Source organism: Ammospiza caudacuta, chromosome 3 (assembly GCF_027887145.1).
Source record: "Ammospiza caudacuta isolate bAmmCau1 chromosome 3, bAmmCau1.pri, whole genome shotgun sequence".
Taxonomy (NCBI): Eukaryota; Metazoa; Chordata; class Aves; order Passeriformes; family Passerellidae; genus Ammospiza; species Ammospiza caudacuta.
The window spans coordinates 511,493-525,192 of NC_080595.1; the positions used below are offsets into that span (position 1 = coordinate 511,493).

The following is a 13,700-nucleotide window of genomic DNA, read 5'->3' on the forward strand; positions in this document are numbered from 1 at the left end:
AGGAAAGTGTCAAAGTCTCCATTAATGTATAGTTAACTGCATTTGTAAAACACAAACAGGCCCTCAAATCCAAGGGTGCCAGCTGATTAAAGGTTTAAAAGAACTTGCATCCAACACTGTGGCATTATTCAAACCCAAACAACATGGAGAAGAAAACAAAACACAGCCTCCTTTTCAGCCCATGACAGACTCTGCAGAGTGTATCAACACAAAGGTCTTCTGGGTGGTCTTTTGTAGGGCAGGGTTTAGAATTCCAGCCTGCTCACGGCTCAACTGCATGGAGAAAAGCAGACACACACAAAGTGCAGATTCTCTGCCTTTCTTTTGCAGTGCCAAAAACTTGAAAAACTCTCAGTGGCAATCAAACACTCCCCCAGTTTGGCAAAGAACTCAGCTGTAGTATATGACAAATCTGGTCCTAATGTGTATTAGGAACCCTGGAACAACAAAACACTCTGGAGTGGACCCTTTAAGTGAGAGTGGTAAGAATTAAACAGATGCTCCAAAATATTTGCTGAGGGTCTGCTCCCATCTTGCCAAGTTCTTCAAACCAGGCAAGATGCTTAGGGCTAACTTCCTTTTACTCCCTCCTACCAGCACACTGCACTGCCCATCCCAGCCAGGGCTGTGCACACACACTGCATCTGTAAGCAAAGCAAACTCCCAAGACTTTATTGTTGATTGGGCTATCAGCTCACTAAGAGATGTTTGTTTTCTTTTTAAATATAAAAGTGTTTAAACTTGCCTTTTAAACAACAAGCAGTTTCCACAGATCAAGATCCAATTTTGAAATAGTAAAGCTCAAGTCCGTAACACTGAATTTTTAAATTTGCCTTCTCCTTCCCACACAAAATCACAAGAAAAACTAAAGAAAACTTCTCAACTCTTATTTTATGGAAAAACGAAAAATGCCAAATGAGGGAATTGGGTATTTCATAAGAGTTACTTAAGCAATAAGAAACCTATAATTATTACTCAGTCAAAATGCAGAGATAGAATTTTCTCCTTCAAGCATTAAGTAGTTTTCAAGACAATACTGAAAAAGTAATAATTTTCCAAAGAGCAAAGTACTTCTAGAGCAGGGAGATCTTTTTTCTGAGAGCACCAAAAACATTTGCTTGATTCTTTGACACTTAAGGCTATGTACCAAGCTAGGAATCGAAACAAGAAAATCTGCATTTAGCATTACAAATATAAACACGCTGGCTGGTATTGGGAAAAAAAAATGAGTTGAATGAGTAAAAGAAAATACGTTTTTCCAAGGGTCAAATACACGTTAATACATGTAAGATCAACTCCTAAAACCCACCCAGACCTCGGGGTGTAATTGTGACCCTCAGCGTGGGGCACAGAGCGGCACCTGGGCCCGTGTGAGCACTCCTGAGACAGCAGCACTTAACTGCAGGATAAAATCCAGAAGCCTTTGACCCTGATGAAGCCTTCAGGATGAAATATTTAAGGAGAATTGCTTATGGTATTTAACCACACACCAGTGCCTTTTCCTCCATAACTGTTTGGGGATTTTTTTCCCAGCAGGGCCAGCACTGATCTGCTTGAGCTGCTGTGCGGAACATGTGCTAAGAAAACATACAAGAACCCGTGGACATTACAAACAGCTACACCAGAACTTTGAAAAGTAAAATGTTACAAGGACAAAATATAAAGGGAAAAAAGATCCTTAAATCAAGGTGCTAAAACCATATCCAGCTTTCTAAACACATAGTCTCCAAGATTTATAAGGCTCAGAAAATGCTGAGCTTTCAAAATTTCCATTTTTGCCTGCATTTAGGTTCATTTCAGGATGCCCTTTTGAATACTTTGGCTCAACTGTTCATGTGATTTTCTAGTGCCAAGATGCTAGTAACAAATACTTGCATAACTACATCTACCTATATATATAAATATTTGCTTCATTTCTATTAAAAACCCCCAAAATTTATAGAACAGTTTTGTACCTACCAATCCACCATTGTCACATGTCCAAGCACTTGGATCAAAGTCAAGTTTACTGACACAAACGATAAATTTCTCTGGAAACACACGGAGCTCTACATAAAAAGAATTGAAAAGAGGATTACAAAAGTCATAACCACTTTCAAAACCACTCACAACAACAACATACATGTTCTTTTAGTACACAAAATTACTTGTTTTTTAATTGCACACTAACTCATTTAATGCACCTCTCTAGCTTCTCACCTACTCTCTTCTACATGCCACCCCTCCTTTTGCTTTGTTTTTATAAAGCATTCCAAAAAATCAATAAGTAGAATAAATGGAGTTCTCAAGAGGACAGTCACGGCTGCACATTAGTCACCTGCACCCCTGGACAGGAAGCCCAGACAGACCCAACAGACAAACCACTTAACAAGGATTTCTTCTGTGCTGCTCTGTGATGAGTCTTCCCATCACAAAAGCTGTACACTAGGTTTGCAGCCCACAACAACATTCAGCCAGGGCTTGGCACCAAACCTCTGCATAAGGCCAGGGCACAGAGTTTCACACTCTGCCTACAGACATTTCTGAAGTCATTAAACAAGGTGGTTAACTACTACTGAATTACACATCTTACTCACAATCACAGGGGTTGTTATGAACACAACAAAGTTTCTGTTGTCAAAGGATTAAAAATGGAAAGTTCTCAGATTAGAACAGATGAGACAAAGCTTTATTCAGTACCTGGCAATGCTATGGGAAGAGCACAGCTGGATATTTTCTTGTTTACATATGAAATTATTTCCAGATCAGTATCCTCATATTTTCAGCTCAGTTTTTTTGTTGTTGCTGGGTTTTGTTTTTATAAAAACAGAATTAAAATATTTTGAAGTTTGTTGTATTTCAGAATGAAGCCATTACACTCTGTTTTTGTGGGACAAGGAAGAGACAAGGCTTGCAGAAATAAACTTATGAGATTGATCTCACAGATGTGAAGAATTGTAGAATTGAAGAGTAGGCCAAGTTGCTTCCAGTAAAATGCTTTTATTGCTACATTTTATAACAATCTCATCTGCTGGTTAGCAAAATACAGGTATCTTTAGGTAGTCATTGATGCTTTAGAACAGTTCAGATTTAACAGACAGCAAATGATGTTGAGATTCCAATGCGGAAACTCTGAAATTCTAATCTAATAAGACAAGTTTGATGAAATATTTAAAGTCAACAGTGATCTCTTCAGCCAATATAGACTTAGAATATAACCAGCTGGCATTTGAAGACAGATTTAAAGATTTATGAATACCATGAATCCCTATAAAAACAATAAATGATTTTCAAATATCCATTCAATTATTCAGTATTGTTAAGGACTTGGCTGTTTTTGTTTAATGCCAAGAGGACAGAGCAGAGGGCAGTGATCATTACTGCTCCTCTGCGTTGGTGTTGGCAGGAGAGCACTGATCTCCCCTCCTCCCAGATCATCCTGGCTTGAGAGAGCCTGAAGAGCTCAGGCTACGTCAGGGCTGTGCGGGTGTGTGGGCAAGGAAAGCCTCTCCTGCATGTGCTTGTACTGCCTGCTGATGTCACAGGGCACTCCAGCAAGAATGGAGTGATTCATGCTGCAACCTCTGCTTGATTCACCCTGCAGAGACTCGGGAAAATGCTGAGTCCCGTCATACGAGCCTTAGCTGATTACCCTGGGGCAAGGCATGCACAAATTTAAAATTAAGTTTAAAAAAAAAAAAATCCATCTTATCTCAAGAAACACTTCTCTTTTTTTTTTTTTTTTATGTTTTCAGGAAATCATAGTTTTAAAATGCCCACCAAAAAAACCCCACCAAAAAACCCAAGCTCTGGAAACAATTTTGATTTAAGTAGATGAAAATCTGACAGTGTCTTAGTTATGCTCCCTTTCTTTCTCCTCTAAGTCTGTAAGAAACTGATTTCTTACCTCGATAACGTTTCCCTAGAGCACAACGGAGATTAACCCATCTCTTCATAAAGTAGGCAGTAATGTGCAAACTGTTGGCTGCAACATAAAACAAAGGGATAATAGTAAGTGTAAGGGTATCTTGGGCATTCTGGTCTCAAAGTGTTGCACATCTGCTAAGAGACTGGATTGAGAGAAAGCAGCTCAATGATACAAAGGAAAAAGTAACTTTAATGGAATATTTTTCAAAATAAACTGCTGAACTCCATACTGAAATCTCAAGAAATTAGTGCCTGAAACAGGGCAAAAATCTAGACAAATTAACAACCACCAAGTAGTGGAACCCAACCTCAGAAATTAAATTAATTAATTGATCAGAGGTGTCATTTGATCAATAGTGTGGTGTCGTGGTCACTTAATAGTGCGGTGTCATGCTTTCAGCTACATTCTACAGGAACACTGCAGATATCCATTCACTTAACCACCTTCTAGGGGAAGGTGACAGACCTGGTAGGGAAAATAAAAAAAGGTAACTACAAAGACATCCAAGCATCAAAGGGCTCAATTCCACAGTTCCATTGAATGAGGTGAGAAATGGCCACATTTGAACTCTTCAGTATGTACAGCAGCCCGAGCTGGCCTGGCTGACTCAGCCGTACCTGTAACCTCCAGAGGCTTTTTCACTTTCTACTCCCAAGAATGACAGAAATCCTTGTGCATCAGCGGTGTAGGAAATGGACAGAACTGACTCTGTTATGGCTGAGAGAGTGTTAGGACATCAGCTTTTACTTTTGTTCTACTTAAATTCCCAAATGACCCTGGTAAATCAGTTAGCACTTCATTCATGAAGGTATTTAGCAGCCTGACTCCCACTGAAAGTGCAAAACCTGACATCTGTGACTCATCCTTCCCAGTCTCCCCGTGCACCTCACTGGAATCAAACCGTGAAAGAGGGATGGTGATACTTCCCCTCACTTGGATGGGGTCTGCAACACTTAAATTATTGATGCTTTGAAGACAATCAGGCACCCTAGGTGCAATTAGCACAGATAAGTTAGAATTTGAAGTGTTACTGCTGTTTTTATAATCTAACCATTTAAAAAGAAGGAAAGCTTGCTTGGTTCAGTCTCAATCCCTACAGAGCAAGTGCCAAGGCATGCCTTATTTCTAAGTATAAATGCACGTCCTCCTGAAGGGCTCCCCTCTCTTCTACAAGATCTTCTGGAGCTCACCATGGAGTGCCCTTGAGCCTCAGCTCTCATTAACAACTACAGTTATCAATCACAATCAATTCCTTTGAAATTTATCAGCCATCTTTTTTCCCTCCCCTCAGGAAGACACCCAAAATTTGACTTCCTTTTAGAGATCGAGTCAAGATGCAACAAGTTGAACCATCCCTTAAAAATGATGAGCACCAGAGAAAAATTTGGATGCAATCCACCACCTTTATTAACTGTTTACTTAAAAGAACAATTAAGGAAAATTACTCCAGTTTGGCATCCACAATTCTTTATCACTGCTAGTAGGCTTAGTCAAATCAAAGAATTTGCCCTGTATATAAATAAGTTATTAGTGTGATAACAACATATGCCACTGTGACCTTGGAAAGCTGAGAAAGTAGCATTCCTAAAAGTACAGCTTGGAAAACAAATCTTCAGACAGTAAATATTAAAAGTTTTTCTTTCCACCTCCATTTGTTGGCGATAATCCACATGTTTTGGATTTTTTGTGAAAGGCATCTAAAGTGAAAAAAGTGTGAATCTTTGTTTTTCACAGGAAAAGCTGGATGCTTCTTTCTTGAAATTCTTTTATAGATCAGTGACATCTATATCTGTTTATTTTACTTGCTGTCCTGGTATTCTCTGAGAGGCTAAGTGTTTAATCACATGTGCTTGACTGAACAAAGTTTCAAATTCTCCTTAGAGGTCCTTGATTCAGCCAGCTACTGTTATGTGGAAGAGAACACCTACCTCAGATCTGACAAAATAAATAATTATGTAAGAGATCAAGACACCTCTACAAACTATTTTTGCAGCATCAGCTCAAGTCTGAAAGTCTTATAAAGCCTTCACAGGGAAGGCTGTGAAGCTGCCTCAGCTGATAAACTCAGCCCAGAGGGACTAACACTAAATAATCATTTTAGTTTCCATGATTATTTAATACTTTACTGAAAAGGCCTGAACAGATATTTGCTGTTACTTGTTGCTAAGCCTGAGAAAATATTAAGATGCACTACATTTAAGATACCAGCACTTTGAAAGTATCACACAGCTACACTCATTAAATGTTCTGAAGCCCTCTTACACATGACATATGATCTACTCTGTAGTCAGCTGGAGTTTGAAAACTCCCCCAGTCCTAAAGCTGTCAGAGTTACTGCAGAACTATAAAAATGGTTATATCCTCTTTCAGCTTCCCTCTGGGGAAATATACTATCCAATTAACTATTCTGCTTCATGAAGAAAGAAACTTAAAATTAAGACCCACAAGAAAACCTTGTTCTCCAAGAAGTACATAGGCTCGCAGCTTTTCAAGGTTTCTACACAGTTACCCAGCATGAGTTTACATCTGTTTGTAATCTCATGGAAGAACAGACCAACTGATACATACTAAATGCTCCATCACTAACTTCTTTGGAGCACAACACAGAAGTCTGAACCTCAAGCTACAATTTTTCTTCCAGTAATGTAGAAAGTTCACACATCCTGGGCTCAGCAACTGCACCAAGCTGATCCCATCTTCAATTTCCTCTTCACCATTCAACACAAAGCTCCCTTTGTGGATTACCAGCACACAGGCAGAAATAGAATTGTATTTAGTGTCTCGAAGTTTTATTTTTGTTTCAAAACTGGGGACTCTAAATCATCAGATCCAGGGTCCAGAAACAAAACAGAAAAACAAAACCAACCAAACAAACCAACCCCAAGGAAATAAACAGACCCTGAAACACAAAAGGAGACTGCATAAAGTGGTTCTAGAAAAGGCACAGTTCAGTTCCAGGTGCCTCTGCAGGGAACAGTAATTTGCCCTGCCTGCTGTACTGCAGGGTGCCACGGCAGCGAGGGAGCATCAGGCCCCAGCCCTGCCCAGGAGTGCCCAGCAGCGCTTGCTTTGCAGGGAGCCCCCGGCAGGCTGCCAGGAGGGCCGTGCTGCCCTGTGCGGCGCTGGGAGGCCCTGCCAGGCTCTGCTGCACCTTCCCTGGGAAAATGCCTCGCAGCTGCTGAGTTATCTGCAGCAGCCTGGCAGCTGTTCCCTCCCCAGCACCATCTGGCACCTGCCTGGCTCCCTGCTCCACTCCAGGCTTGGCCAAAGCCTAAGGCCAACTGCCCCCAAAACGCTTCCCCGGCTGACACGCACCCATTTCTCATCACACGCTATTTTTATATCGTACCTATTTTCTCTCCCAGCCCAGACACTTCCCATTTTTGAAAGGTTGTTGTGGATTAGGACTGACTCTGCTTTTGGAAAGTAACAACAAAGTAAATCATTACAACACACATATTAAAAATATAAAAGGATAAATTTTTAGTGTTACAATGTGCAAGCAAATACATGGGTGCATTAGACTTTCTAAAACACTAACTGCACATTAAAAAAAAAAAATCTACATTCAGTTCATGCTTGATTAATTTTTCCAGACAGATTAGGCTATACCAGTAATAATGTTTACAGTATATAGAGCTTTTCATCTTCAAAGTGCTCTACAGACATATTATTACACTGCCTTTTAGCACTCATATTTCTCCACTTAAAATTATTCACCACAGAATCAAAAGTCCTGATTGTTTGTAAACAAAACAAAAAAAGGAACATTTCATTCTAAACCTACTGAGAATTGAGAAAGCTTAATTGAGAAGCTTTCCTTCCCAAAAATGTCCAACTCCATACCATGTGCTGCAGAGTAGGCTGCCATTTCTAATTTAGCAGAGATTCAAATGAAATATTGGCATTGAAGTTTAAAGGCAAGTCTAAGACGGGCAGCAGATGCATGACATCACATACAAAAAGCTGCTGAGATTTCCAAAGCCTTTTCTGGAATCCACTTGATATTCTTTAAACAAGTAGCATCTTCTCCAAGTTCAAAGTTTTATACAGCAAAGAATAGGCTTCAAAACAACTGAAACATGTCAGGATGACATCCATTCTTTCCATACAGCCTGCCTTCAGCTCAAAGAAGATGGAAGAATCCTCCCTGCTATCAGAACCTGGATAGCCCAGACACAACCCACTGTCTAAACCGTTCAGAGTATGAGCCACAAACTACAAACTGACCCGAGGCATTTTGAGAAATCCTATAGCAGGGTTGTAGGGGTCTCCTCTAGCAGGAGAGGTGTGGAATTCACTGCAAAATCAGAACTATCCTGGCCAAACTGGATCCAGGACAAGGCACTTCTCAGGCTGGCTGTCAGTGCAGTTCTGGGGGAAAGAATAAGGAAAAGCACATCTGAGACCATCTGGCTGCAAGATGAGTAATGCCTCTGATGGAGGTCCTAGGAACACACCAGCTCTGAAGGAAAAAGACCATCTTCCCCTCACTAATACTTAGGGATGGAGAGGAAGGCTGATCCATTCCTGGAAAATCCATACCCATCCATAATGTATGAGCAGTAACAGCCAGCAGCACCTGCCAAGGCATTCAAGCAGAGAGATGCAGAGCCATAGATTCAATGGTCAGTGCACCTTTGCCACAGCAACTGTTTTCTAACAGGACACAAGATTTCACTTAGCCCTTTTGTTGATCTCAGACTCAATAACCACATTATTAATTGCACATGATGGGCACAAACTGAAAGCTATTTAGGAATGCTCGATGTTTTGAACATCTAAACTGTATTCCAGAGAAAGCCACGTGCCTGGGCTTCTTTAACCACTGGAATGAGCACAACAACCAAGAGAAAGGCTGAGAAAGGCATCTGTTGCTACCAGCCAAAAGGCAGAGGGAGCTGGAACACAAAGCCTGTGGTAAGCACTGTCTGACCAGTCTGCAGCCCAGGAGAAGCCCAAGTCTCCTCCAAGTGCCTGGACTGCGATGGGGTTCAGTTCCACGGGCTGGTGCCACCTCTGCACATCAGGAGGAGTCTGTCCCACAGACTGGCCAGACACAGCTCTACCCAAATTTTTGATGCCATGAACTACTTGAAGTGGAGGATTTTGTATTTTAAGGGTGAGGAATCTCTACAAAACAAGGTCTCTTCAAGCACAAAAACTCAACCAAAATGTGGAAATGAGCCTCTTGGAATTTATCAGACATGACTGGTTCCTCTTAGTGTTCATGAGAACAGCAAAATCACTGGTGCCAATATTAGGATGCTGAAGGATTTTCAAATAAAGTCAATCAAACCTTTCACAGGTCTCCCGGCACCGTTTTTTCCCCTGGCAAGAGGAAATAACTTCTGCAAAACTTTTACCCCCAAGAGGAAAGGGTTTTAACCCTAAAGCTCCCACAGCTGCCAAGACTTTCATCTTCCACCAATAACAAGGTCTCTAGGCAAGGGTCACTGGAAATGTCAGGAATATATTCTATCACAGGGCTACAACACCTCTGGGCTTGGTGAAAAAGCCCAACACCACCACCGGAGACACGATGGGAGAGAATGAGAGGGAAAGACCAACCTGGAGCAGGTATATTCAGCAGAACTTTAAAGCAGTAGCTTAAACATGAAAACATTGTTTCTTCAAAGGTCTTGATATATAGCTACATTTTTTTATTTTTATTTTTGGGATTCCTGTTAGGATATCCCAGTGGAGCTAAGAGGTAGATGTTGATGGTCATAACTCCTTTCCTAGCCTAACATCTAGGGGACACTTCAAAAGAACATGACTTCTAAGAGACATGTGTGGACTTGAACCTGCAGTTTCATGCTGTTGTCTGAATAAAGCAAGCTGTGCCAGAGGTTCACAGGTTTTTGTCTTTTCACACAACAGACTCTTGTTAGATTTGCAACAACTCAGAACAGAAGGAAATTCTGGGGCATAGCAAATAGGTGAAAGTACCACAATAGAGCCTTCTGTATTTTGTCTTTTTAAATGCTGGCAAACAGACCCTAACAAAGTCAGCTGCTGAAAGGCTCTATTTCCAAAAAAATCTGCACATCCTTTGGCTCTCACAAGCTCTGATGCAAAGAGGATACCACTAAAAGAGACCAAGAACAGCCATGATTGGAAGCATATGCCCACTGCCATCAGCTCAGCTCTGGTCCAGGTGCAAGAGGGAGCTGGAGACTGATTGCAAATGGTTTGTACTGAACCACTCAGTTTAGCTCACTCAAGAGCATGGTGTTATAGGAGACCACCTGAATGGCACAGCTCAGCAGCCTCCATTTCTGACATCACCTTAACAGATGCCAAGTGCAAAGAACAGAAGTACACAGAGCATCCTCTTCCTCAAAACTAAATAGCAAATTTAAGGTCTTTTATGCAAAAGACAAACTCCACAATCCTCTCTTTTGCATTGGCAAGAAAACAGCAGAAAAAAGACAGGCATTGCCCATATATGTGCACATATGAAACCCCCACAAAAGATACTCCATAAACAAATACAGAACTGTCATCTAATATTCTCTGTAAAGTAACTTTTGGCATTTAAACATGGGTTCGTACAGTGAATATGGACTGTTTCTCCCTGAATATGTGTAATGTGCTGTGCATTAGATCATCTCTGATCAGTCTGAAACTGATGGATGCACCAAGTTCTAAGCCCACAACCCAGTCACAATTACATTGAACTTTTTTCCTCACATTTTCAAGGAGAAGTCTTTATTATTTGCTACACTACTAAATTTTTATTTAATTATCTCCTTTTTTTACTAAATTAGGCATGGGCCCTGCAAAGCTTTGTGGGGTTAGTTTTGTTTGTGGTCTGCCACTGTGCCTTTGTAGTCCACAGAAACACTTTGTGTTCAGTAACCACAACATACCTGGTACTCAGTGGTGAATCAAACACCCAGAATTGCTCTCACCAAACTACTAACACAGAGAATAGAGCCATAATTTTTCTCAGGATTTTTCCCTCCAACTCTAGCTGGACAGATTCCCATAAAGACTTATAAAAATTTTCCAAATATGAATAAACCCACAAAAATGTTTGCAATTTTAAAAGCTGTAATTTCTACCTTGGTCATATGATAATGAAACTTAAGAACAAAGGAGAGTATTATTGTGTAATATGGCAGCATGGAAAGTTTAAAAGAAATTCCTACTCATATTTAACAGTGAAATTATACCTCCAATTACTTCCAGTTAAAATGAAAATAAAAAGGACTTCAATGCTCAATACATACCTGCAACCATTTTTTTTTTTTCTTAAAATATCATGATTATTTTTCTCGTGCTGTTGATTGCTTGCAGACTTTCAATGAGACTCTTAGGTAAGGTAAGGGTTAAAGATGTATAAAAGAGATTTTCTCACAGTTTAGAGAGAGCAAAACAACACATTTAGGAAGCCAGACAGCTAAAAGGTCAAAGCGTTACACTTCCAGGTCAAACTTCTGGTTGCAATTAAGTAAATTCCTCTGAACGTTTCTAGGGAATTCACATTTCTTTCAGGTTTTATTTCAAATCCCTATTCTTTCTTGCTTACATTTTAACCAAAGCAATATTGGTCTCTTCAGAAGCATTAAATAAAGAGCACTTGTTTTAAGAAGGAACCCAGTAGTTAATTTCAAGGTAAGAATCAATCCCTTTCTTGTCATCTCATTTAATGTACAGTTGAATTAAAGGCAAAAGACTATTAAACCTAGTTAATTTTTAGAATCACAACATTTCAACCAAAACAGTGAGCACTCCAAAAACCCCAAACCTATGTAGTGCTAGTGCTTAGTGCTAAAGCAGGTCCCTGAGCTGCACCCTGAGAATCCATCCTGCGCATTCCTGATTCCAAGGGACAGGAGCAGCTGTGCACCCTGCAGAGGGCACACACAAAGAGCACCTCCAAGAGGGAGCGATGTGGCAGACAGGAGTAAGGCAGTCGAGTAACAAATAGTGCTCAGGGACAGATTTTCAAATTGGCTTCATGTGCCCTCCAAAAATGCTGAATTCCCACTTGGAACAAGCATGCCAAGGGCTCTTTCCAAGGGTATGTTCCCTGGCCTAGATGAGAGTCACTTTAATATTCTCAGGTGAGTATCAAATCAGAAATTAAAGGTGGGGTTCATCTTGCCTAACTTGAAACACCTGCATCAAACTAGTACCCTAAACTTCATTTTTAACTGATAGAGATAAATTACCTATTAACTTCCAGCCAACTCTGAGAAACTGAGACACACCACTCCACTTTGTAAAGACACATGATTAATGGATGCTGATTTTGTGCCTAACTATAGAAAGAAAACTCCAAAGATAAACTTTAAATTTGCATAAATATCTGTGTCATTGCATAAACTGTAGTCCTAGCAGCAAAATCCCTCTGCAGAAATATTTGGATGATGAAGGAAGACCTCTATAGCTCATATAGATATGTAAGAGAGTAGCTGTTTGTGCATGCAAACACTTTTTTTTTTTGCGCGCACACATAAAAAGGACTTATTTTCATACTATTTTTTTCTTCTCATAAAATGAAAAAAAATCATATGGGAAGAAGAGACAAATGGAAATGAGATGAAAGCAAGAGAAAGTGATACAAAGCATTAAGGCAGAGAGTATTTTAAGGCTAGAGATCAAGACTGTTTTCAAAACCAACACCAAATTCTTCCTTTTCACAAGAATACACCAAATTAAACAAGTGTCCTGTTGCTTTTTTCAATCCAATACTACCTATATAAACCACTTTATTAAGGACATCTTTAAATAAGTGCGGCATTTCGTGAGGAGCTGCCACCAGGGAAGAAGCAAAATATGGAGAACACATTGAACCCAGCTGGTGCTGCAGCTGCAAATATCCCCCGTAAACCAGGGACAGGCCCTGCTGAGGCCTCTGCCAGTCTCAGTGTCACCACGGAAGAACCTTCCAAAGGCACATGCTCGAGTCCAGGCTGTGCAGGCGCTCCTCCCAGCCTCTGACTGGATGGGGCTCAGCTGCAGAGGGGCACAATGGCGAGGAAGCGAAGACCAAAGGTCACTACAGCCAAACACCTACAAGGGGACCCTAAAACACAGGGGCCAAGTGCACGTGGTTACCTCCCTGACACTCTGCCAGGCTCCAAGCCCTCTGAGCTCAGGCCTTTAGTGCACCACAGGAGATTCTGTCCCCTCCCTGGAACACCCTCCCACGTTGCTGTGGATGCAGTGCAAGCCTTTATCATATCTGTTATCCTTTGGCAAAGAGCTCCCCAGCTCTCCTAACTACCACAGCATTTCCATTCATTTGATACGCCCTTGCTCTCAAACTGGAAGGGAATGAGACAAGAAATTATTTCACAAATCTTGGTTGTATTCCCCATAATTGATATATTTTCTAGGCTGAAGAGTCCAGGCACATGTAACTGTTCCCTGTATTGCATTTCCCCATCCTAGATCATCTCTGTTGTCCTTCTTGGCATTTTTCCCAATTTTACTACAATCTAAGGTAAGATAGGAAAAAAAAATCATAAAGAAAAACCACTCAAAGAGTGTCTAAGTATGGACATTTCTTTTGTTCTTGTCAAATGCCCATTACCCTGAGGAAAGGACAAAATGACAAAAAAAAGAGTTCAGATATATAACCTTGACCTTCTAGAAGAAGAATGCTTTGATGAAAAACAGATACCCTTATTCCCCATTATCTGGCTGTAAAAAATGGGGGGTGGGGGCGAGGAAGTAATCTAAAGCAAAACCAGGAAATATTAGGTACAAGATACTAATCAAAACATTTTTCATAAGTTATTGCATAAGTTACTGCATACTTCAGGGAGCTCTGTTG

General features: G+C 40.6%; 1 protein-coding gene across 3 annotated transcripts in view; it reads right to left on the minus strand.

Annotated features, from left to right (window-relative positions):
- The window catches only part of SLX4IP (SLX4 interacting protein), a 69,740-nt gene that overhangs the window by 13,804 nt on the left and 42,236 nt on the right, over positions 1-13,700 (minus strand). For all 3 annotated transcript variants that reach the window (XM_058801990.1, XM_058801988.1, XM_058801989.1), the window contains exons 6-7: positions 3,887-3,964; positions 1,960-2,048 (exon numbers count right to left, since the gene is read on the minus strand). In XM_058801990.1, the coding sequence (XP_058657973.1) occupies positions 1,960-2,048; positions 3,887-3,964 (167 nt within the window). The remainder of the gene's footprint in view (positions 1-1,959; positions 2,049-3,886; positions 3,965-13,700) is intronic.